This window comes from Rattus norvegicus, chromosome 3, assembly GCF_021556685.1.
Source record: "Rattus norvegicus strain SHRSP/BbbUtx chromosome 3, alternate assembly SHRSP_T2T, whole genome shotgun sequence".
Taxonomy (NCBI): domain Eukaryota; kingdom Metazoa; phylum Chordata; class Mammalia; order Rodentia; family Muridae; genus Rattus; species Rattus norvegicus.
The window spans coordinates 168,700,069-168,724,010 of NC_141536.1; the positions used below are offsets into that span (position 1 = coordinate 168,700,069).

General features: G+C 49.5%; 1 protein-coding gene and 1 pseudogene across 1 annotated transcript; both read right to left on the minus strand.

Annotated features, from left to right (window-relative positions):
• Window positions 1-9,706: 9,706 nt before the first annotated feature.
• Bhlhe23 (basic helix-loop-helix family, member e23) lies at window positions 9,707-11,921 on the minus strand. The gene has a single exon (NM_001109211.1). It carries the CDS (start codon window positions 11,760-11,762, stop codon window positions 11,091-11,093), a length of 672 nt encoding a protein of 223 aa, NP_001102681.1. The 5' UTR covers window positions 11,763-11,921; the 3' UTR covers window positions 9,707-11,090.
• Window positions 11,922-23,089: 11,168 nt separating this feature from the next.
• Window positions 23,090-23,153, minus strand: LOC134486520 (U4 spliceosomal RNA; annotated as a pseudogene).
• Between the last annotated feature and the right edge of the window lie 789 nt (window positions 23,154-23,942).

Consider the following 23,942-nt stretch of genomic DNA (forward strand, 5'->3'; position numbering starts at 1 on the left):
TTCTCTGGGGGCCCTGCCATGGGAGTTCTCATTTAATATGTGTAATGTGCAGAGAAGCAGGTCAGCATTTCAGATCAGCGCCCAGCACGTAACGAGGGCAGCTGCTTCTGTCCATCTGGAGCCTGCCTGGCCGGGTATTCCTATCTCAGGCTCAGCCACAGGTCTTGCCCACCGACGTCTGCTGGTTTCTCCTTAATGAGTGATTTTGGATTAAAGTGGGAGTCGGCAACAAGGGCACCAATCTATATTAATTCTCAGCAAAATGAAAATTGCAAAGATTTACTTAGGGTTGTTACAGGAGGAAATTTAATCACAGCTTCATCCCTAACATCCATTGGCTGGATGCATAACCGTTACCACTGGGGGATTTTGAATCCATGTGTGCGCTTTCGCCTGTGCAGGAAGTGGTACTGAATAACCCTCCAAGGCCAGTGAGGTGTTCTGTCACTTGAACAGTGACTCGACCATGATGACTAGTTTTCTTTATTGAAGACATCTCCAGATCAAAGAAGTTCAGAATGGAAACATGACATTTGAGGTAGAAACCTCCCTCCCTTTTCCTGTCTCTGAGAAACAGCCAACATTCAGCATTCAGCAGGGAGTGTTTCAATGTATCGGAGGGTTTCTTCCTTGCCATTCATAGTAACATTCCCTCATAAGATCAAGGTCCTTTCATAGCTGGTCTGTGGTTTCATAGGCTTCCAGCCATGAAGACTAGACACTCAGCTGCAGCCCTGGGTGATGAGCTCCTGGCCCACACGTGGCCTCCCATTTCTGCTTAGTCAGCACTGACAGAAATGTCTCCACTCAAGATGCTCAGGCTGACCGAGGCTCTCCTTCCTGTCTTATCTCTGATGGGCAGATCTGAAGCCCTCTCTTTGCAGAGGCCTCTCTAGGAGTGTGGGATATAAGTTTACTCAGAAGGGGTGTTCAGCATTGGGACTTCATTGTGGGGCTTCTCCGTGCATACTGTTTGGTGGCTAAAATCTGTAAAAGGAACATCTTTTAGATGTCGTGGGATAGATAAGTGGGACATTTTTATCAAGATTAAGGATGAACTGGGATCTTTAGCACCCAAATATCTCTCATACTTCAGAGGTTCCTTCAAGATCACGCCTATAAAAGTCAGGGGTGGGGACTCTCTAAGAGAGGCAGCCAGGGCAGCTGCAGGCAAAAATTCATGTTTGAAGGCAAGGCTAAGCACCCAATGCTATCCTGTTTTCTCCACATTAGGTGTAGACCAGTTCTTACTTTGTGGTAGGCTGAGGCCTGGTAAGGAACCTTGGTTGGTCTGTGCTGAGCAAAGCTTCCCTTTAAATTGCTGCACTGAGACAGCATTCTAGGGTCATCATCTCACCTAGAAGTCACAGGTCAGGGTGCTGGAGGGTTCTTAGAGTAGGCAATGGCAGTATTCTATGACTTGTCATAGTAGTGGCCACATGTATTGACTGTATTATCAGCCTCCACAGAACTGTACGTCTTGGAATGGGACATTTTACTCTGTAGCTGTAATGCTTTGGTAACAGTGGTGGTTTGAAAAATGGCCCCCATAAGCCCATAGGGAGAGGAACTATTAGGAGGTGTGGCCTTGTTGAAGTAAATGTGTCACTGGGAGTAGGTTTTGAGGTCTCATATGCTGGAGGCAGGCCCAGTGGCTCACTGTCTCTTCTCGCTGCCTGCAGATCCAGATGTGGAACGCTCAGCTTCCTCTTCGACACCATGTCTGCCTGCGTGCCACCATGCTTCCAGCCATGATGACAGTGAGCTAAACCTCTGAACTGTAAGCCAGCCCTAATTGAGTGTTTTCCTTTATAAGAGTTTGCTGTGGCCATGATGTCTTTTCCCAGCAGTAGAAACTTACTAAGACAGTAACTGTGGCTTAAAAATAAAATTGTGAGCTGTATACATGTTTTGGAGGTAGACGGGGGGCGGGGGTGGCTGATGTTGTGAACATCTTTGATGATGGATGAGATGCCAGAGTGTTCATTTAGCCTGCACAGGACCCAGGTTTATCTCAGTACCACACAAAATGTTTAAATGACGCTTGTCATGCATATTTTACCAAGGGGGGGCTACAGAGATGCCAGTGGTTAAGAGCACTGGCTGCTCTTCCAGAGGTCCCAGACTTGAGTCCCAGCATCCACATGACAGCTCACAAATGACAGCTCCAGAGGATATGCCACCCTTTTCTGACATCATCGGTCAAAACACTCATAGACATGAAACAAATCAACCCAGAGAAAGAAAAAGGAAAGAGTCTTATCACAGTCTGATCTCCTCAGAGGCGCAACCATGCCTCCTTCCACTTTCAGGCCTTTCAGAACAATAACCTTTTGTTCCCTGGACACAAGTATTCTTTCAGTGGGAGCCCAGGTCCTGGGTATAGCTGAACCTCCCTGACCAAGAGACCTTTACCAAAGATCCACCAAGCCTTGTCACTGAGGTCTTCTCGGAAGCCACAGGACTCTCAGCTGCCTGGACAATGAGCCTACAGGGACCTGGAGAAAGTGACTGTCCCACTGACCCTTAGCACAAAGGCCTCCTCACTGTCACTTCACAGAGGAGGTTGAGAGCCCAGATGGGATTAAGGAGGTCCGAATGCCTATTTCGAGCCTGGTCTCTGGGGACAGTGTCTGAGAACAGAGCTTACAGTACAGGGGTGGGGGGGTGTGAACTCAGTTCACCCGTGTGGTGGGTAGAGGTGTAGGATGGGCACAGTTGAAAGTCAACATCCTCTATATGGGTCTGTTCACTTTATGGGTGTGTTCAGAGGGCTACAAGCTACAGTGGGTTTCCTAAGAAGGTCAGTATACTTGGAGTCTGTGTCATTTGTCAGCAGAGCCGTTTTCCAATAAGATATTAGGCGCTGGGTCCCTGGTGCTTAAAGCAAGCCTGCCAATGTTAATGAGCATGTATCACATCCCTTCAAACCAAAAGGGCCACACATGGCCCTGATAGAAAGGTCCCCTTCTGCCCTTTGCACAGCTAGACAATCCGGCGTCTCTCAGAGGCAGATGGGATCTGAAAGGGGCGTGGCCATCCTGCAGAGCTTGACATGTTCTACTTCAAGACTGGCACCCAGAACTCAGGAGCCTCTATGGGGGGGGGGAGCTGTGTTTATCTTCACAAGCACACACACACACACACACACATACACACACACACACACAGGCATGTGGCAACACAATCGGAATGCACGGAACACAATACACATTCCTGTCACCCACTCAATATGCACTGGCTGTCACAACCCAGACATATGAAACAGGTAAGTGCATGTGCACATGTAGCACAGGCACATACATACATATATACATACATACATACATACATACATACATACATACATACATACATACATACATACATACAATAGTGTTCAGAATGTTCACGCTCCAGTATCAGCTCACCGGATGCTCACGTGGTCCCAGACAGGACTGGGGACGGCTGGTCGGTTATTCTTTACCAATCAGGGTTTCCTGTCCAGAGCAACCAGGCCTTTCCAAAGCCAGAGCAATTAGCACTTCATTTGTGGGCCGTAAACAGGGTCTGAAACCCCAAACTGCGTGTGGACTACTTTATGATGTACTCCTTCCTTTACAGTTAGAGGAAAAGACTACCTGCATTAGATGTGTGGATGTTGGCAGGACCCATTGTTTTTACTGGCTGCAGCTGGCGGTGGTGAGGTTCAGAGAGGAAGCTTGAGTGGTGAGTCCTCATAGTCCCTGGGAGTGGACATGAATAAGACTCTGCTCTGAGTACAGGACCTCTAGGGACAGATTTTATCCATTCTGGGTGATGTTTTCCCTCTCTCTGGTCCCGAGTCACCAAGGTGGAAGGACAGACTGGAAATCTCTGAATTAACATGGTCTCATTTGGAAGTGCTGACATCCTAGCATCCTTCCTGCAGCATGTGGGGACACGCTGGTGGGGAGCGACGACTGTCCAGAGGCCACCTGAGGCATGTGCTTATCCCAACAATCCTACTGCAGCAGCCTGTTGCTGTGGTCCCTTGCAGCTACCTGGCTCATGGACAGTGCATTTGCACGTTCCTGACCCTGATGCTTCTCACGCCTGGATATGTTAAACTCTGAGTGAGCATCTTGTGGATAGCGTCCCCCCTGCTCTAAAGGAAGAATAACTACAAGGTCTGTGGACTTTGGAGTCCTGGTTCCCAGCCACACCATGTCAGTCAGACAGTGCTCCTCTGGAGCTGACTCCGACTGTCATCAGATCATGGCATCACAGCCTGGGCCAAGGCCACTTGCTGTCTCAGGGTCTGCTGGGGCTGTATACAATGGAAATTTCCCTGTGTGTGAAACAAAAACCATTTGCTTCCAGAGGTTTTAGAACACTGGGGCTATGAGAATTCAGGAAACAGGAAGTGCTGATAGAGTTGGGCACGGCTGTGGATGATGCAAGCCTCTTCTGGCAGCAGATGACAGCATCAACAATACATCCTGTCAGAGGCCTTGTGGCTACCAAGGAACACCGTACGTCTCATGTGTGTTTTAGTATCTGACCAAACATCTTGGATGGGCAAGCCCTCTTCAGGACAGCAAAAGTGGTTTTTGTGGAACTAGAGAGACTAGCCTCATGTCAGGCTAAATCTGAGGCCTCGGAAGGGTGACAATTGCGGGTCTGTTGCTTTGGACAGAGTGGGGCTCAGAGGTAGAAAGCGGCCGGAAAGACACTTTCCGTGAGTTTGGTGCTCTCTGATGTGCTGGCTATTATTTGGAGACCCTATATCAGCAGCTGTGGTGGTTTGAAGAGGAACGGCTCCTACAGACTCAAGCTTGGCTCTATTAGTGGCCCTCTTAGGAGGAGTGGGTCTGGCCTTGTTGGAGGAAGTCACTCGGGGTGGGCTTTGAGGTCTCAGGGCTCAGGCTAAGCCCAGTGTGGCAATTTCTTCCTGCTGCCTGTGGATCCAGATGTAGAACTCAGCTCCTTCTCCAGCACCATGCCTGTCTGTGTGCCCTCACGCTTCCTGCCACGAAGATAATGAACTAAACCTCTATACTGTAAGCCAGCCTCAATGAAATGTTTTCCTTTTATAAGAATTGCTGTGGTCACAGTGAAGAGACACTGTCTCTTCACGAAATAGAAACCCTAACTAAGGATAGTAGCCCGTGGTGCCATGGCATGCCAGTGACCTGAGAGTCTTAGGCTACAGAGGCCAAGCACAGGGCCACACCCATCTCAACAATGTATTGTGATGACAATGCCTCCCCAAGATGCGGACTCTACCTGCTTGTGCCCCAGAAGTGGCTTGAGCCCCAGAGCTATACAGAGGTGTAATCTTAGAGAACAGAGATAGTGTCTTAGGGCAATGCTGGCCTGCTCGGAGACCCCCCCTTCTACCTGTGCACTCCACAACTATCACCCTTTTTACTGGCAGCCACTAGAAAACAGCTTTTCTACATGACACAAGTAAGTACTCCCGGGGCACTCCTGACTGGCAAAGCACCAACCTGAGTCACTTTACTGTAGGGACAGCGATGGCTTTGAGGATCCGGTGGCTAATCCTTTGAACCTGTCTGTGCTCATGGCAACATTTGTTCTCTGGGGGGTGGGGGGGGAGTTTACATTCATGTCATAACTTTCCGATTTTCCAGAACAGACTTTCATTGGGGTGTTGGAACACAGCGGCTGGTTACAAAGAGGCAATTGTTAGAGAAATGGTTTAATACACTGCAAATCCCTCTATCTCTATCCCTTCAGAAGGGAATAAAGACTAAAAACAGATCACAAACAAATTTACATTATAAAATTGCTGTCATCACTCTCCACCGGATTAACCCGGTTTAGGAGCGTCCACTCAGCAATTGCGCTCCGGATTCTTTCCTTCGGCAGAACAGACGGTGTGGCCCAAGTGGCTTTGGGGCTGAGATGGCAGGTCTTTATTATTATTATTATTATTATTATTATTATTATATTTTTATTTCTTATACCCTTTTAGAAAAATAGTATTTCCTTTGTGAAGAAGTGTCTCTTGTGCTGGCATGATGGCTTAGCAGCAAAGACACCTGCCACCGTAATGATGACTTGAGTTTGGCCCTGGACCCATATGGTAGAAGGAAAGAACGGACTCACTGAAAGTCATCTGCTGCCCTCCATGTGTGTGTTGTGTGTGCACGCTCCCACACTCCCATACAAAGTAAGTAAAAGCAAAAACGTTTTACGATTGTACCCCCTTGAGGCTAGAGAGACGGCTTAAAGATTAAGGACGCTGGCTGCTCTTCCAGAAGATCTAAGTTTGGTTCCCAGGGCCCATAGCAGGCAATTCCAGGCACCTGGAACTTCACCTCCCAGAGGATCCAATATCTCTGGCCTCTTGTATGTGCACACACCCACACATAGATACACATAATTAAAGATGAAGTATTCTTTTTAAAGTCTCTTCTTGTGAAATTACCAAATAATCAATAAAAAATATATTTAAAAGTCCCCTCCTGTTAATATTTTCGTCTGGGCTGCTAGACACTTGGTTCGCCACCGATTGGGTTAATCTGCGTGAGTGATGGCATAAATTCAACTTTGAGATGGAATTGCCAAAGTGAAACGCCTAGAGGTCAACCTGTGTGGAAGGAGAACGTAGGAGAGCAGGAGAGTTGTAGAGGTTTGGAGGGGCTGGAAGGCGCATCTTGGGCACCTCCCCTTTCCTGGGGCTGGAGTTGGGCTTTCAGTAGCATTTGGAGTTGTTGGGTGACTCGACAGCCTGGCTCTGTGGTGTGGTGGTGGTGGTGGTGGTGGTGGTGGTGTGTGTGTGTGTGTGTGTGTGTGTGTGTGTGTGTGTGTATGCATGTGTGTGTATGCATGTGTGTATGCATGTGTGTGTATATGCATGCGTGTGTGTGTATGCATGTGTGTGTATATGCATGCGTGTGTATGTGTGTGGTGTGTATGTTTCAGGACAATATATTTCTTTTTTTTTTTTTTTTTTTGGTTCTTTTTTTCGGAGCTGGGGACCGAACCCAGGGCCTTGCGCTTCCTAGGTAAGCGCTCTACCGCTGAGCTAAATCCCCAGCCCCAACAATATATTTCTTAACTTAGGAGAAACAAATGTCTTTGGGTATGCAGAACCTTGAGCTTTGTAGGAACTGCATGTCGAAGGCCCACGGTGGTGATGGGCGAACCCTCAACACATAGTGTGGCAATGTGAAGCCTGCAGTGTTTCAGTTACAGGAACCTCAAAGCATAGAAACCTGAAAGACTGGTCTGTGTGTTCTTAAGAAAGGTGGTAATATGAAGGTGTGTTTCCTGACCCTTCAATTGAGTCACCGTAAGTCTCCTAACCTGCGTACCACACTGGAAGCCCAGGCAAGTAGCAGGCCGGCAGCAGACACCCAGGAACAGACACGATGGTTAGTGAGTGGGGATGGGGTAGGACCTGGCTGGCCCCTACAGAGCCCCTGGGCTCATGCCAGCCAAGCTTCTGTACGCTGGACTTTATCGTGACCTGTTCAGCCTGGACCAAATCGGTGTCTTTGAGTTGCTCAGCTAGCAACCAGCAAGGCTGAGGACCTCATTCATGTGGTCAGTGGAGAAAGGTTACACTGATTCAAGCTGAATCTCCCCAGGTGTGAGGGCCTGCGGCTGTCACCAGCTTCTGGCCTTGTTTGATGGTGAGTTCCCTTGATTTGGGTGTGGCCAGTCAGTGTGAAGCCGGAGGCTATGGGGCCAGAGGCTCAGTGGACATTGTCTATCCCTTCTCTTGACAGACCACTGACAGGGTTCTTCTCTTTCATTGGTCGAGCCCTAGCATCTTAGAGGGAGACTAAGAAAGAGAAAAGGGACAAAGCATTGTCCATTTGCACAGCTCTAGAATCTGCACCCCATATTGGTGGCATCTCCTGGTAGTCATTAGACAAAGAGAAGAAGGAAAGGCATCTCTGTGCTCTATATATTCACAGTGTGGGGCTGTGCCAAGGCCACTGTGGCCATGAGTACTAGAAATGAGGCAGGTGGAACAGAAGTTGGCTCTGTGAGCAAGACAGCAACTTGAAGGCTGTCACGACGGCATGCGGAGACATAAACTGCCAATAAAAATGACGTCACCCACTTCTGTTCACTGTCTTTATGCGCCCACCAGAGAAATGTAATCGTCACATACCACCCATGTACCCTGTGTGGAGCATGTTGGAGGGAAAAGCCCAGTCCTGGGGACACTTTACTACAGCTCCACTTACTTTCCTAAAAAACAAAACAGAGCCAAAGCCAAATCCGCTGCTCCCAAACTAGACAATGAGCTCTGAACAAGGAGGAGGAGGAGGAGGAGGAGGAGGAGAAGAGGAGGGGGAGGGGGAGGAGAAGGAGGAGGAGGAGGGGGAGGAGAAGGAGGAGGCATAGAAAGAGGAGGAGGAGGGGGAGGAGGAAGAGGAGGAGGAAGAGAAGGAGGAGGGGGGGAAGAGGAGAAGGAGGAGGGGGAGGAGGAGGGGGAAGAGGAGGAGAAGGAGGAGGAGAAGGAAGACGAGGAGGAAGAGGAGGAGGAATAGAAGGAGGAGGAAGAGAAGGAGGAGGAGGAAGAGAAGGAGGAGGAGGAATAGAAGGAGGAGGAAGAGGAGGAGGAGGAAGAGAAGGAGGAGGAGGGGGAGGAGAAGGAGGAGGAATAGAAGGAGGAGGAGGGGGAGGAGAAGGAGGAGGAATAGAAGGAGGAGGAGGAGGAGAAGGAGGGGAGGAGAAGGAGGAAAAGCTAGTTCAAATCCCAGCTGTAAACGAAGTGCTTCCCCAAAGACTCACAATGATTCTTACCCATAGGAACTTAATCCTTTACTCCCGGGGTGGGGGTGGGGGACCAACCAGAGTCCCCTTGAGCTGTTTCAAAAGAGCCACTCACAACAGGCGCCTTTGCCGTCCAGCACAGAGGCTGTGGATTGTGGCCTCAGAACAGGAAGCTTGCTGTGCAAGCCCAGGATGCTTTATTAATAGGCACAATTGAGAAAGCTGTGGTGTTTCACCTTGGAAAACCCCGCCTTTGCTCACTTATCCATGCTCACGTTTTTTTTGATGATGTTTTTGGAGAACAGCTTGCAGTTTCAAACTGTGTTCTGATTTAATTTGAACTTTTATTTAAGATTACTAATTGGACACATTTTTTAGTGAAATAGTAAAAAAGTTATTTTTTGTGAGGTGGGGGAGTTGCTGTTATTGTTTTGTTTAGTCTAAATCTAGTTCAGGTTGACCTAGAATTGAAACCATTCTCCCATTTCCACATGCCCTGTTGAGGATGGAGCGTGAACCACGCCCAGCTCTTTAAAAACTGCTTTCATGGGGCTGGGGATTTAGCTCAGTGGTAGAGTGCTTACCTAGGAAGCACAAGGCCCTGGGTTCGGTCCCCAGCTCCGGAAAAAAAAAACAAACAAAAAAACAAAAAAAACCAAAACTGCTTTCATTCTACTGGAAGGTGTTTTCTTCCCCCCTTCTATTTCAAAGTTAACCTTTTTCTTTTCTTGAGAGGGTCTCACTGTGCTGCTCAGGCTGGTCTCAGAATTCCCACTCTCTGTCTTCATCTCCTGCAGGTTGGGATCACTGGTGTGTCTCCACCCAACACTCGTACACATTTCCCGTATGAACTCATGAATCTGTTAATGGCGTGTGGATCCATTTTAAAATCTCAGACATTTCTTGGGGCCCTAGAAAAAGGATCCTAAACCAGTACCACTGTCTGAAGATTGAAATTATAAATCAAGTCATAGATGTACATTTAATTTGATATTAAAATTTAATCATATTATTTTTATAAAATAAGCTTTAAATACTTTATTCTGCACACTATCCCTGGTCTAAATATAAATAAAGGATTTTTAAAAAATAATGACGGGTAATAACCCCAGCGCGAACACTTGTGTTCACCTTAAGTGAACTTGAAAAACAGCCTGTTTTGAAATGTGCAAAGCAGATTAGTTTAGGGGAGGGAAAAGACATTTAAGAAATAAAAAATAGAGAATTAGCAGAAACCAGTATTAAGCATACGTCTTTATGAATAAGACTTAATCACACACGTCATTTTGCAAGTACAAAAGGGCCTTTTCAAATGCACTAATTAAAGTTAAGCGCTATAGACTGGCGCTTTGCTGAGCGGTTGCCCTCTTCCGATTTGCTTTGCATGAACGAAAGCCAAGAAAATTGGTTAAATGGAGGCGGAAGCTGCTGAGGGCCACAGAGCGAAAACCAGGCAACATCTGGGGCTCGCAGGCTAAGGCTCAGACTAGGTACAGAGGCAGGATTCTGCGCTGCGGTCCGATTTTGTGAGCGACTAGTTCCCATGCAGTCCAGCGCCGAGTACTCACCGGTACCCCGGCTTCCTCCAGAAGTTCCCGAACTGGTGCAGAGGGGCTTGGTTGGCCCTGGAGCTAGACTGGAGACCTTGGCTGACCCTCCAGGGTCAAATAGCCCTGAGCAGGTTGTGAGGGCTCCACCAGTCCCGTTGGGACAAGCAGAATGAAGTGACGCCCACCTCAGCCTACAGGAGGCAGATGCTGGGCGGTCCAGGCTTATTTAGGGATGTTTCCATAGACTTTTGAGGCCGGCTTGCGTTTCCTGAGCCTCGGGGCAGGCAAGCTCAGACTTGGAAAATGTTGCAAAGCTCACCTCCTGGGTTCTTCCTGCGTCTGCCTCCACATCCTCTCTAAAGGACCGCGGCGGAATCTTGCTCATCGGTCGAGTCTGGAATCTTGGAGCTGACAGAGGTCCGAGGTGAGGGGCCACACCTGTCCTGCGGAACACGTCTAGTTGGAGCAAGGCCCTGCAAATTGGCTTAGAAGGAACTGGGGCAGAGGACAATTCCCAATGCTAGGCTGTGGTCAAGCGCAGTGCACGGTGCCTGCGCCTCAAGCTTTGGACCGAGTCACTTGTCAGAAGCGGGACCAGCCACTATCTGTTCCTTCCCGTGGCCTCTTTTAGCTGAGATAGCTCCGTAGATGTGGCTGGGTTTAGAGTCCAACGCCAAGTCTCTGGCTCTGCCAGGATGGGTTTCGCATTCTGCACCCAACAGTTCTGAAAGCGGAGTCCATGGTCTTCTCGTAGGGTCCCACCAGCGAGGACAGGAGACAGTCTAAATAGAAAGGCGGCTGCAAAGGGGCTTGGCGCCGTCAGGGCTTCTCGCCACAGTGTTTGCAAAGCGCCGAGGGAGATCCCGAGAAGGTGGCACACTTGTCCGGGCAGGGCCCGAGTGCGGCGCCGGCCGTGAACGGGTAAACCGCTGCCTGACCGAAGGGCGTCAGAGGCGCGGCGGCCACCGGTGCCGCGAGGCTCTGGCCTTGGTTGAGATAGGCCACCAAGCGCCGCATCTCCTCCAAGGCCTGCGCCTGCATGAGGATGTAGTTCTTGGCTAGCAGAAGCGTGGCGATTTTGGAGAGCTTGCGCACCGACGGGCTGTGCGCGTAGGGGATGACTGCGCGCAGCCCGTCCAGCGCGTCGTTCAGGTCGTGCATGCGTCTCCGCTCGCGCGCGTTGATGCTGAGCCTCAGCGAGCGTTGCTCCCGGGGCCGCCGCCGTGCGTCCACCGCGACCCCGGGCCCTCGCCGCCGCCGCCGCCTCTCGAAGGCTTCGTCCTCGTCGCCGCTCTGCTCGCCGCTGCTCTCGACAGTCGCGGCGGGGACGCGGGAAGCGGGCGCCGCGGGGAGGTCGCCACCAGGACCCGATGCACCGAAGCCGCGTGTCGTCTCCGGTCCGCGCGCCGCAGCGTAGGCGTGGCTGGTCGCCGCGTAGCCGTGGCTGAGCGCCAGGTAGGAGTCCCCCGACAGCGACTTGAGCTCGGCCATGACCCCGGGAGCCTGCTATAACAGTGCGGCTTACTGCCCTGCGGGGACTTCCACCTTTCCGGCTGTCTGTCAGTCCCCGGGCCTCCGCGTGGCCTCTCCGGCCGGCCACCCCTCCTGCGCCTCCTCACCAAGGCGCGTGGCCGGCCGGGGCCGCTCTACCTCCCACTCGTATTGGCTTCGTTTTTTAAGCAGCTGAGGCGCCCGCTGGGACTTCGCGCTGTCCAATCAGAGGGGACCTGCTGCCCGCATCTTCCCAGTCCCGCTCCACCCTCTACGCGTACCCACAGGCCTGAAGGGGAGCCACGGACCTGAGGGCGCTTTGCATGCTTCTTGGCGCTTCAACTACCATCTCTTCTTTCCTAGGGGGTCATCTTCCCAAAGCTCCGGTCCCGGGTACTGGCTTCAGTCTTGCCTTGTTCTGGGTCCCCATCCGCAGGATCTAAGCGCTGAGCGGGAGCTCCCAGTCGGGTTCTCCTCGGGATCTCTCCGGATCAGAGGCCCGGCCTTGCGGGTTGAATTATACCATCTTCCTGTAGGCGTCCGGTCCTCGGTCCCTCTGCCTATCGCCTCAACACGAAGGTGTGTCCCAGTGTGGCTCCCGCGTTTGGAACCTTTTTCTTAGGACACACAGAAGTTTCCCTCGACTTCTGAGGTGAAGGATTTCCAGTCTTGTCCTGGGAGGAGAGTATGATGGATTTTCTCAGTTTGGGTTGGGGAGTGAGGGACCAGCAGGGGTCGCAGAGGTCGCTGTAGTAGCATCCAGTTCCCTTCTAGTAAGTGAGGAACTGGGGTTGACCTGCTTAAGCCTCAGTCCCAGCCCAGACCCCTCCCCACACAACAGGTAGCCAAGATCCTGGTGCTTCCTGTGCCCCAACTATTCCTGAATATCTGATTCCGATGTTGTCACCCTCTCAGGAGCACGGGCTGTGCTAGGTAGGCACTGATTCATCTTTCTTGGTGTGGGAGCTAAAGCCTCCGCCCTATTGGAGGCTCAAACTCTCTGAGGTTAGGAAAGGCAGAGCAGGCTGTGTTTCTGGTACCACAGGAGGCAGGCTCGTGTTGAAGGCTCCCTTTCTACCTAGAGAACACGAGTCGCTGCAAGCTGCAGGCTGGCCCTTCAGGCGGCAGGCTGGCCCTTCGATTTGTCAACTAAAGGTCCAAAAATGAAGGCTGCTGAGGGGCTTAGTGCCTTTCCCCACAAGGTGTGAACTTGCCAGGACTCTGTGGTTTCAGCAAGAGGTGGATTCTCTTCACTATGGTAAGAGATGGGGTCACCCTGGCTTCCAACACAAGGCAGAATGGTTCACGAGGCCACAAGGCCATGCTGTATGACCTTGGCAGTGCCTGTTAGCTTCTCTGTTCTCTGAGTTTCACTAGGAAAGAAAATATTCCATTGTTGGGCACTCTTAGAGAGTGCATAGATGACTGTAGCATGTTCGTGATGTGAGTGGGTGAGAGCCATGTGTTTTCTGGAAGGTTCCAGGGGCTCCCTGCCATTTCCAGTATGCAAGAACACAGACACAAACACACATGTGCTTAAGGAGCATCAGGCTTTGCTCTGGGCTAGGAAAAGGAAGAAACCAGACAACAGCTTCTTGACTGCCCAGAACTAGTTCACCATATGACTAGCTCTGTTGTGGAGAGGAAGTACCACCTGGAAGGGCATCCTGGCTCAAAGGATGAGGTGTCTCTGCGAATCCTTTCCCAAGTACCTGTCTCTGGGTTGATAGCTGTATTCGTGGGAGTTGGTGGAGACCCCACTGGGATCCTGAGGCTGTGGATCACTTCAGGCAGCTGGAAGGGACAAGACCTACAAGAGGATTAGTAGGGAGGGGGGCATTGAGATGCAGACATGGAGAGGCACACACCAGCATCACAAGCCCCGGAAACTGTTCAGGGGAGTCTGCCTTCTGGGATGCCAGGGAGGATGGCCTTTAGGGAGACATCCTGGTAGGATATTTCTAAGACTGCCCCAGTGACCACAGCTGCAGAGGTGGGACAGAAGAGGGACAAGGGACACCTTTGCCTGTGTCTGCTCTAGTCCAGTAGAACGTCCAGGGTCTGACCAAAGCAGTGTGGGAGACTAGGGGGAGTGCACTGTTTGGATGGATCCAGGTCTCAGCCTGTGGAAGCAGGATGACCTCTGTGGACATGCTAAATTGAGGCTCTTGGGTGATGTCGACAGGACATTGTGAGAACGTGGAAATGTTAGGAGTGGGGTGTCAGCAGGGTGCACTAAACTCTGGGCCACAGCCATGGATGAGGTGGGTCTTCAAGCTTGGCTTTAACAATGACTGCCATTGACTTGGCGTTGATGCTATGAGCCAAGTCTGTTAGGGAATGGGCATTGAGCTTTCTAAACTGCTCAGCCAGGAGAGCTCTAGTTAGATGATTAGTGGTCATTGTCTGCTTGACAGAATCTACAAACACTCGAGAGGTAGAACTTTGGGCATTTCCATAGGGGACATCTTGGTCCTGACAGTAGAGCTGAGAAAGCAGGTCTGCTGTGCCCTGGGGTGGGATCCTGGGCTGTGTAAAGTGAAGGGAGTGGGGCTGGAGAGATGATGGCTCAGCGGTTAAGGGCACTGACTGGTCTTCCAGAGGTTCTGAGTTCAATTCCCAGCAACCACATGGTGGGTCTGACGCCCTCTTCTGGTGTGACTGAAGACAGAGACAGTGTACTTTCATATACATAAAATAAATAAATCTTTAGAAACATGAAGAAAGAGATTTGAGCATCAGTTGCTCTCCTATTCTGGCCGTGAATATGATGTAGTCATCTGCTTCAAGTTCCCACCACCTCAATTTTCTCACACAATACCGTGCATCTAACTATGAACTAAAACCCTTCTTTCTGTAAATTGCTTTTTGCCAGCCTGTTTATCACGCCTTAGAAAAAGAAATTGAGATGTCCGGTTAATCAAGAACATTCAGTTGCACTCATCACAGCTCTGAAGGGCTAGGTTGGAGAAACTTGGGGGTTGGGGGGATAGGCGTGTTAGCCTGCCACCTCTTTGTTTGTAATAGGCAAGATGTCTGGGTGTGGAACACTTGCCTTTTATCACAGCACTTGGCAAACAGAGGCAGGTGGGTCTCTAAGTTCAGGGCCAGCCTGGTCTCCGTAGTGGGTTTCAGGACAGCGAGCGATACATACGAGATTCTGTCAAAACCAAGGAACCAAACCACAAGCTGATTTGCAATAGGCGAGCTACGAGGCAGGGTTTTGTGATGCCACACTGCCACCTGCTGGATGGTATGGAGATTGCACAAGCAACTTCTCAGGCCCTCTCCAGATTGGTGGTTTCACGTGGGAAGTGGAGAAATCCCCTCACCCCCCATCCAACGTTCCTTTGCTGGAGCTGGGTGCTGTAGGCATCCCAGGGCTGAGTAGGACCACAGCTGAGAAGGCAGCGCTCTTGCTGCCTCTCATCCGCCCAGAGGGCATGGGGCTCTGCACCGACCACCTGTTTCCGTTCCAGTTACAGATGTGGGCCCTCTATGTAACACACAATGGTCTTAGGACAGATAGCTCATAGAACTGGAACCAGGACAGTCCCATTCTGACTCAGAGTCGGCATGGTCTGGCTGTTCTTTGAGGCTAAAATGGACCTGAGACTTTGGATGAAACTCCACCCCCACTGTTTGGATGTCAGGACACGCCCTTAAATTCTCCCTGGGCATGGACTTTTCGCTTCCCACAGGGCACTCTCCTGTGAAAAGACACCATGACCAAAGCAACTCTTATAAAAGAAAGCGTTTAGTCGGAGCTTGCTTACGTTTCAGAAGTTTAGTCCATTACTATCATGACAAGAAGCAGGAAGGCACACGGGCAGATGTGGTGCTGGAGAGTATCTGAGAGCTCTACATTTGGATCCACAGGCAGCAGGAATAAAACGCTGGGCCTGTTGGAAGCCTCAAAGCCCATCCATCCCCAGTAGACACTTCCTCCCAACAAGGCCTCACCTACTCCAACAAAGCCACGCCTATTCCAACAAAGCCACGCCTCCTAACCTTTCTCTAGCGGTAACACTCCCTGATGATTAAGCTTTCAAATATATGAACCCATTCTTATTCAAACCACCACAGGGACCATGGAAAAAAGTCTTGCCCTGTGCTCTGTTTTTTTGTTTTTGTTTTTGTTTGTTGTTGTTGTTGTTTGTTTGTTTGTTTGTTTGTTTTTGCCCAGGTTCTTGTTAGAAGCTCCACAAAGGACACTCACCCATCCACCGCAGGAGAACTGACAAGACCTCGTCCCCTTTCCCTCCATTCTCCCTTCCCTCATAGGAGCATCTGCTAGCCTTTCCCAAGGTGACCAGGAGTGTCCTGTGTATGTCTTATTTATGTTTTTAGGGTTGGCAAGATCACTTCATAAGCCTGATCACCAGAGTTCAATCCTTAGAACCCACATGAGAAAGAGAGAACTGAGTCCTGAGAGTTGTCATCTGATTCCATACAGGTACTGTGACACACACACACACACACACACACACCCATGCTAACACACACCTGTGCTCACACACACCCATGCTCTCTCATGCACACTCACACACATACATACACACCCATGCTCACACACACACATCCATGCTCACACACATATACACATGCTCACACACAGAATACTCTCTCATACACATACTTACATACACACATGCTGTCTCACACACACATGCTCACACACACCTAGGCCCACACACACATGTTCACACACACATGCTCACACACATGTTCACACACACATGCTCAAACACATGCTCACACACACATACTCATATACACACATGCTCTCACACACAATACTCTCTCACACATACTTACATAAACACATACTCTCTTTCACAGACACACATGCTCACTCACATCCAAGCTCATACACACCTATGTCACACACATGCTTACACACCCATGCTTACACACACCTATGCCCACACACATACTTACACACACATGATTACACACAAATGCTCACACACACACCCTCACACACACATGCTCACACACAAACATGCTCTCTCACACACAATACTCTCTCACATACACTTACATACACACATGCTCTCTCACACACACCCGTGCTCACACACACTTATGCTCACACACACTTATGCTCACACACACTTATGCTCACACACACTTATGCTCACGCACACATGCTCACACACACACTATCACACATACTGCACACACAAATGTAATGCATGACATTACAGCTGTGTTTTAAACAAGTTTACCCAGACATAATTTGTACAATGTGCAACTCGTTCATGTAGAACATTCAGTTCAAAGACTTTCAGCAGTCATATTCTGGGATACACAGCCATTACCCTAACTAACCTCAGGACAGCCTCTCCCTCATCCTACTGGATTCTCCTTCTGATATTCTCACCTCCCATCCCAGGCCTGCACCGCTGACTCAGTCTCTGTGCTGGGCTTGTGGAGTTCTGCTCTGCACTGTTAAGCTGAGGGGTGTTCTCTAGAGTGATTCCCCAGGGTTGTGAGAGAGGAGGCACAGGGTTTTGCTTCAATCCTAATGTAGTTACTTTTCCCCCATATTTCAGCATTCTTCTTTCCCAGAAGACAGCTTTTACTCCATAAGAATAACATTTTAGGTCCCTCATGTCTCTACCCACCAGGCAGACATGGGGAGGCAGCACTGACCCTGATTATGGCACCAAAGACTCAGCTGTAAGCACCCTTTGCCTCCCAGAGTTGAGCTGAGTTATTTCTTCTCCTCCTGGAAGCCTTTTGGACACTTCCCCTGCCCCAAAGGATAAGCTTCCTCAGACCCATGCTTGCAGAGGACTGGGAACAATGATAGATTCAGACCTCTGATCTCACAGCCACACTGCTGCATCTAGGTTTGGCCACCACTGCATCCCACAGTACGATCTTGGCAGATGTCAACCGTGGACATCTTGGATAAACACACAGGCACGTGAATGTATGTGCGGTTTCCCTTCTTACCCCTTTCTAATTGAATCACCCTGTGGTCAGTGAACACGGCTCTCGGAATGGTAATTTTATTGAATGGAATTGAGACTTCCTTTCTTCCAGGGTGTGGTCAATTTTGGAAAATATGCCTTGTGTTTAAACCGCAAAGAGTGTGTGCATGTTGGAGAAGAGCCATTCACATCCAAGCAAGATATTCCATTCATTTCCTAAGTTCACCCCCACCCCCCGCTTTTGAGACAGGGTCCCACTCTGTTCTCTAGACTTGCTGAGAACTCCTGATTATAACCCTTTGCTGCTTCCATGCCCAACTTAGTTCATATTTCTTTTTTTATTGGATATTTCAAATGTTATTCCCTTTCCCAGTTTCCCCCTCTCCCATTTCCCCTCCCCATGTTTCTATGAGGATGTCCCCCCTCCCACTCACCCACTCCCATCTCAACACCCTGGCATTTCTCTACACTGGGGAAATGAGCTTTCACAGGACCAAGGGCTTCTCCTTCTACTGATGCCAGACAACGCCATCCTCTGCTACATATGCAGCTGGAGCCTTGGGTTCCTCCATGTGTACTCTCTGGTTGGTGATTTAGTCCCTGGGAGCTCTGGGGGGTCTGGTTGGTTGATATTGTTGTTCTTCCTATGGGGTTGCAAACCCCTTCAGCTCCTTCAGCCCTTTCCCTAACTCCTCCACTGGGATGCTCAGTCTGATGGTTTGCTGCAAGCCTCTGAGCTCTGGCAGAGCTTCTCAGGAGACAGACATTCATATCAGGTTCCTGTCAGCAAGCACTTAGTTCATATTTGCTATGTGTTTATCCACTAGATTCTGAGAGAGTGATAATAAAGCCTTATTATGTAATCAAAACAAAACGCACACACAAACCAACAGATAACAAGACAAAGTGGAGTCCTCCCCAAAGCTATTCTGCTGTAGGCATGGAGGTTAGTCTGAGAATCTATTCTTTGAAGACATTAATAAGGTTGCTTGACTTGTTTTTGTTCAGGAGTGCTTTAGGCCCAGCATGTATAAATTCAATAGGAAAAAATGTAATACATTGTATTCTTTTCAGGGCAGTTTCAGTGTGCAGAAAAATAGATAAGGAATTACAGTGTTACTGATGTGTCGTCTCTACTCTACAGTTACCCCGTGGTCTGTATTAGTGAGAGGCATTTGCTTTTATTGGTGGGCCTACATTGTCATGTTATGAATGTGTTATGCCTATGTGAGATTCACTCTTGGTATTTTCCATTTTCAGAAGAACACTATTACCCTACAACCCCCTGTGTTCCAGAAACGTGTTTCTGACCTCTATCCCATGGGATCAGTTTCTGTTAATGTTTTGTACATTGTATCATTGCTTTATATGTTCATTACAGAATAGTATGATTATATATATATATATATGTAGTATGCTATACCTAGTAGTGTGCAACTATAACATCCTTATGTTCTCTCTGTTTCTAGTTAGTTACAGAATACACACTTATACATATCCAGCTTATATTTTCATAGGATTCTGTAGTTGTAGAGTGCAGGGTTATTCTGCATGTTCACCTGCCAGATCTCCTGATTTCGTTTGCACTAAGTGTCTGTATGTGTTAATCCATCTTTGACGGTTTTTTCTTCTCTTGCTCGCTGTGATGTGTGCCTAAAGCACGAGGGAATGTTTCCCCTGTGTTCATTGTGAAGATTCAAGTGGAAAGTGTGGTCTATTTTAGCCTGTCCTCTGCAAAGCTTGCAGCAGTTTGCCAGTTAAAGGCAGTTTCTCATGCCCTGACCATGGCTATCTTCCCTAGTAGGTTATATGGGTCCTGGGATTTGTCTCTCTAGTTTGGTGGGGCATGGTCATCAGACTGTGACCATGGCAGTTTGATGCATCTAGGAGAGTTGATTCTCAGTTTGCCTGGCTTCCTATTGGACAGTTTGTGAGTGCTGTTTCTAGACCCTTCATGTATGCATGTGTGGGACTAGAAAGGCATTCTCTTCCTTCCTTCCTTCCTTCCTTCCTTCCTTCCTTCCTTCCTTCCTCCTTCCTTTTCTTCTTCCTCCTTCTTCCTTCCTTCCTTCCTTCCTTCCTTTTTTCCTTCCTTCCTTCCTGTCTGTCCCTTTTAGGTGTGTGGGCTTCTTGGATTCACACCTTGTTGCATTTGACTTGGGTTGATTTTGGAAAATCTTGTTAACTCTATTTATTTACTGATTGTTGTTTGTTTGTTTACTGTTCGAGACAGGGTTTCTCTGTGTAGCCCTGGCTTCCCTGGAACTCACTATGTAGACAAAACAAGGTTGGGCTTGAGCTCACCTGCCTCTGCCTCCCAAGTGCTGGAATTAAGACATGCAACACTAACACCCAGCTCTTAACTGTTTCATTAACCCCATGTTCTCTTGCTTCCTGGGTTCTTGGTACATATGCTTTGATCTTTCTTCCAGAAACCCTCCGTCCATCCTCTGTGTTCCTCTTTGTCATTCACTGTTGAGTCTCTCCTCAGGTGAATTTGCCCTTAAAGGTGTTATTAGATCTGTAATTTGTATTCAGTGCTAGAAACTTTCATTTGGTTTTATGTGTCTCTGCAGCTTCCGATGCTACCTACCGCCTGCACTGTTTCCCACCTCGCCTGGATGTTTCGCTGTATGCTGAGCCCTCTATTTGTGAAAACCGTTTTTGCGGATATCACTCAGAGTCTATTTCTGTTCTTCCAAGGAGAATTAGGTTGGCTGTGGAAGATGAGGGCACTGGGATTCCAGGGCTTCCACTTCGTTTCATTATCAACTCATCTCTCACCCTCACTTCCCAAGTGTCTTTACTCAAAAATGAGGGGTTGACTAACTCTTCCCTTAAGGGGCCTAAAACCTCCCTGTGGTGAGTGCTGCCTCTTCCCTGAGCTATGACCCTTGGGGCCAAACGCTGCTCAGAGAGGATACCCTTTGGGAGGTGGATGCCGCTCCCACTGGGAACAGGTTAGGCATATAAAGAGTTGTATTAGTCAGGGCTCTCTGGAGTCACAGAACTTATGGGGAAGTTATTGGAATGACTCACAGGCTGCAGTCAAACCCACCCAAGAATGGGCAGCTGTGAATGGAAAGTCCAGGAAGCAAGTATTTGCTCAGTCCCACAAGGCTGGGTGTTTCGGCTGGTCTTCTGTATAAGCTGGAATCCTGAAGAAGTGAGTTCCAACAGATGGGCTGGCAAGTAAGTGCAAGCAGGTGAAGAAGAGTGAGTCTTTCTTCTTCCAGTGTCCTTGTGTGTGACCTCCAGCAGGAGGTGTGGCCTAGATTAAAGGTATGCACCACCACATCTGGATTTAAAACTTGCTCTGTCCCAGACTGGCCTTGAACTCAGAGCTCTGCTTGCTTCAATCTCCTGGGATTAAAGGCGTGTATTACTGTGGGGCGGTGGGCTGTGTAAGGTATCCTAGTTCTTGGTTGAGCTGAGGTTTGAAACTCCATTGACCCTAAGGGACGGTAGGCTTTTCCCTAAACTCCCTGAAGGCCAGGCCCCCTCTCACAGCCTCCCTGAGTTGGCCTGTGACCACTTTGCCCCATACAGCAGATGGACCAGCGTCACTTCTGGGTGAGGTGGATTGGCCGTTTAGTAGGCTGTCCCACGTAAGCATGTGAATACTTGCTCTGCAATTTGTGGTGTGAGATGTGAGCTCTCAGCTGCTGCTCCAGTCACCTCTATTCCACCACCATATACTATTATCCCTTTGGAATCACAAGCCCAATAAGGCTTTTCTTCCAGAAGTTTCCTTGGCTGTGGTGTTTTATCACAGTAACAGAAAAGTCTGCCTCTGCACTCCTCCCCCCTGGAGCCTTCAGTAGAGGCTTGCCTGTTGAAGAGGCCATGGAAGGCGTGCCTTGGAGAAAGGTCCTTACCACTGCTGTCTCGCGAGCAGGATGGTAGACCCTGTACAGTATTCCCTATCCCAGCCCTGGAAGTCTGACATGATCCTGCTCCAAGCAGGCTTCCTAAGCAAGAACTGAGAGCATCCTCAGAAGGCCACCTGGGCCTTAGTCCCCTGTTGAGCATCCTAGAAGGCAGAAGTAGTGGCTTTACCTGGGAGGGATTGTAGATCTGTGGGATGACAGATTTTGATCCTTCTAGAAGCCTGTATGGGAGGTTGATGTTGCAGATTTGGAAAGTTCCTGTTCTGGCCTCCAGGGGGCAGTATGCCCCTGATCTTGTGTTGTTCTGTCCAGTTACAGGTGAAGTTTTATTTTATTATTATTTTTTATTGCCGTTCATTTGTTTTGCTTTGTCTTTTGTTTTTCTGAGACAGAGTTTCTCTGTGTAGCCCTACTTGTCCTAGAACTCAATCTGTAGACCAGGCTGGCCTCAAACTCAGAGAGATCCTCCTGTCTCTGCTTCCCAAGTGCTGGGATTAAAGGCCTATGCCATCACGCCCACACACAGGTGAGGTTTTTAGGCAGCAGGAGCCCAGTAGTTGGGTGTCTTTGGCGTTTTGTGGTTGAGACCAGATTGTGGGCTCTGAGCCTCCAGGAGCAGCAGAAACATGGCCAGGAAGATAGCTGGTGCTGATCAAAAAGAGGGTGAAGGTGGGACCCTCTCTCCCTGACCTGTGATGGCTGATGTAGTTAGGGCGTCCCTCGGTTCCTGAGGGTCTGTGCCAGTAAGGGTGCATCAGGCACAGGAAGACAGGCTTCAGGAAGAGGTCAGAGCCACGTGGACCATAGGTCTCTCTTACTCTGTAAGGCAGAGGCAGGTGACCTCTGTAAGTTCAAAACCAGTCTAGCTTACACACAGCAAGTTCCAGGTTAGTCAGAGGGACATCATCTGTCTCAAAAAACAACGAAAAACAAACAAACAAGAACTCACAAGGCAGCCTTTTGCATTACTTGATATTTTTTGAATCGGGCTCTTTTTTTCCTCTTCTGTAGACCCATCTGGCATCAGTTTCCTTCCTCCTGGACGGTGTCAGCACTTGCTCAGCACAAGCTGACGGTGATAATTTCTCTCAGCCTATAGCTGGTTAGTTTGTCTAAAAACGTCTTTATTTGTTGCATCTGCAGGGACGTTTTCCTTGGATACAGAACTGTGTTAGTGTGTTAGGCTGGCAGGTTTGCGCGCTCTCTCTCTCTCTCTCCCTCTCCCCCTCCCTCCCTCCCTCCCCCCTCTGTGTGTGTGTGTCTGTGTGTGTGTGTGTGTGTCTGTGTCTGTGTCTGTGTGCCTGTGGAGGCCAAGGGACAACCCTGAGTGACATTGGGAGGATCTCTAGTTGGTCTGGAACTCACCATTCGGGTAAGGCTGGATAGCCAGCAAGTCCTGGGAGCCCCCCTGCCTTTTTCTGTGCAGCACAGAGATCACATGTGTAACCCCATGCCTACCCGTTTCTCCTATGGATCTGTAGATTGAACTCAAATCCTTTTAGCAATAATCGCACCTTGGATAAACCTCATTGGCTACGATACTGCCACTGCGCAAAGCTGAACTCAAATCCTTATGCTTGAACATCAAGTGCAGGTTCCTAAGCACCTCCCCAGCCCCAATTTCTGATTACTTTCCTCTGCACCCTGACTGCTTTGGGCTGCAGGCTGTCTTTGATGTCCCACAGTAAGACTTTTTTTGAAGTGCTGGACAAGGCTGCTCTTCGCTCCTGACAGCCATCCCAGAACATCATGACCCACCACCGTTCACTCACCACCCTGCAGGGCACATCCCTTCCAGGACTGAGCTGTTTCCTGGGCTCGGTCTGTGATGAAGGTGGCTCTTGTCAAAACTCCTGGCCAACCTGCTTGGGCTTGGCATGCTTCTCCCTCCATTGGTGTGGGACTTGGGGAAAGGGACCCAAGAGAGCCTATTCAGCACCTGCTGAGCAGTGGCAGGGTGACCTCTGGAAAGACAGCTCCAAGCCAGGAACTCAGTGACCTAGTTTCCCTAGTCAGCCTGCAGTGAAGCAGTTATCCGGGTCCTCATTCGCAGAACCAGTTTGTCACTATCTGGCTGCAGAGGGAGATCAGATGCCTGCCCACTGGGAATGTGGAGTGTGGAATGATGGGCATGTTGTCCTCTTATCTGTGCAGGAAAACTCGGGTAGCTGAGCTTGGGAATATCTGATGCCTGTCTGGATCCCCCCTTCCCCTTCCCTCCCTCCCCCTTCCCCGCCCTGACCCCTCCTCCTCCCCCTCCCTGACCTGACACCCCCTTCGTCCCCCTATCCCAGACCACCAATCTTCCTTTCTGTGACATCAGTGCCTGAGCAGGAGAGGCACTGATG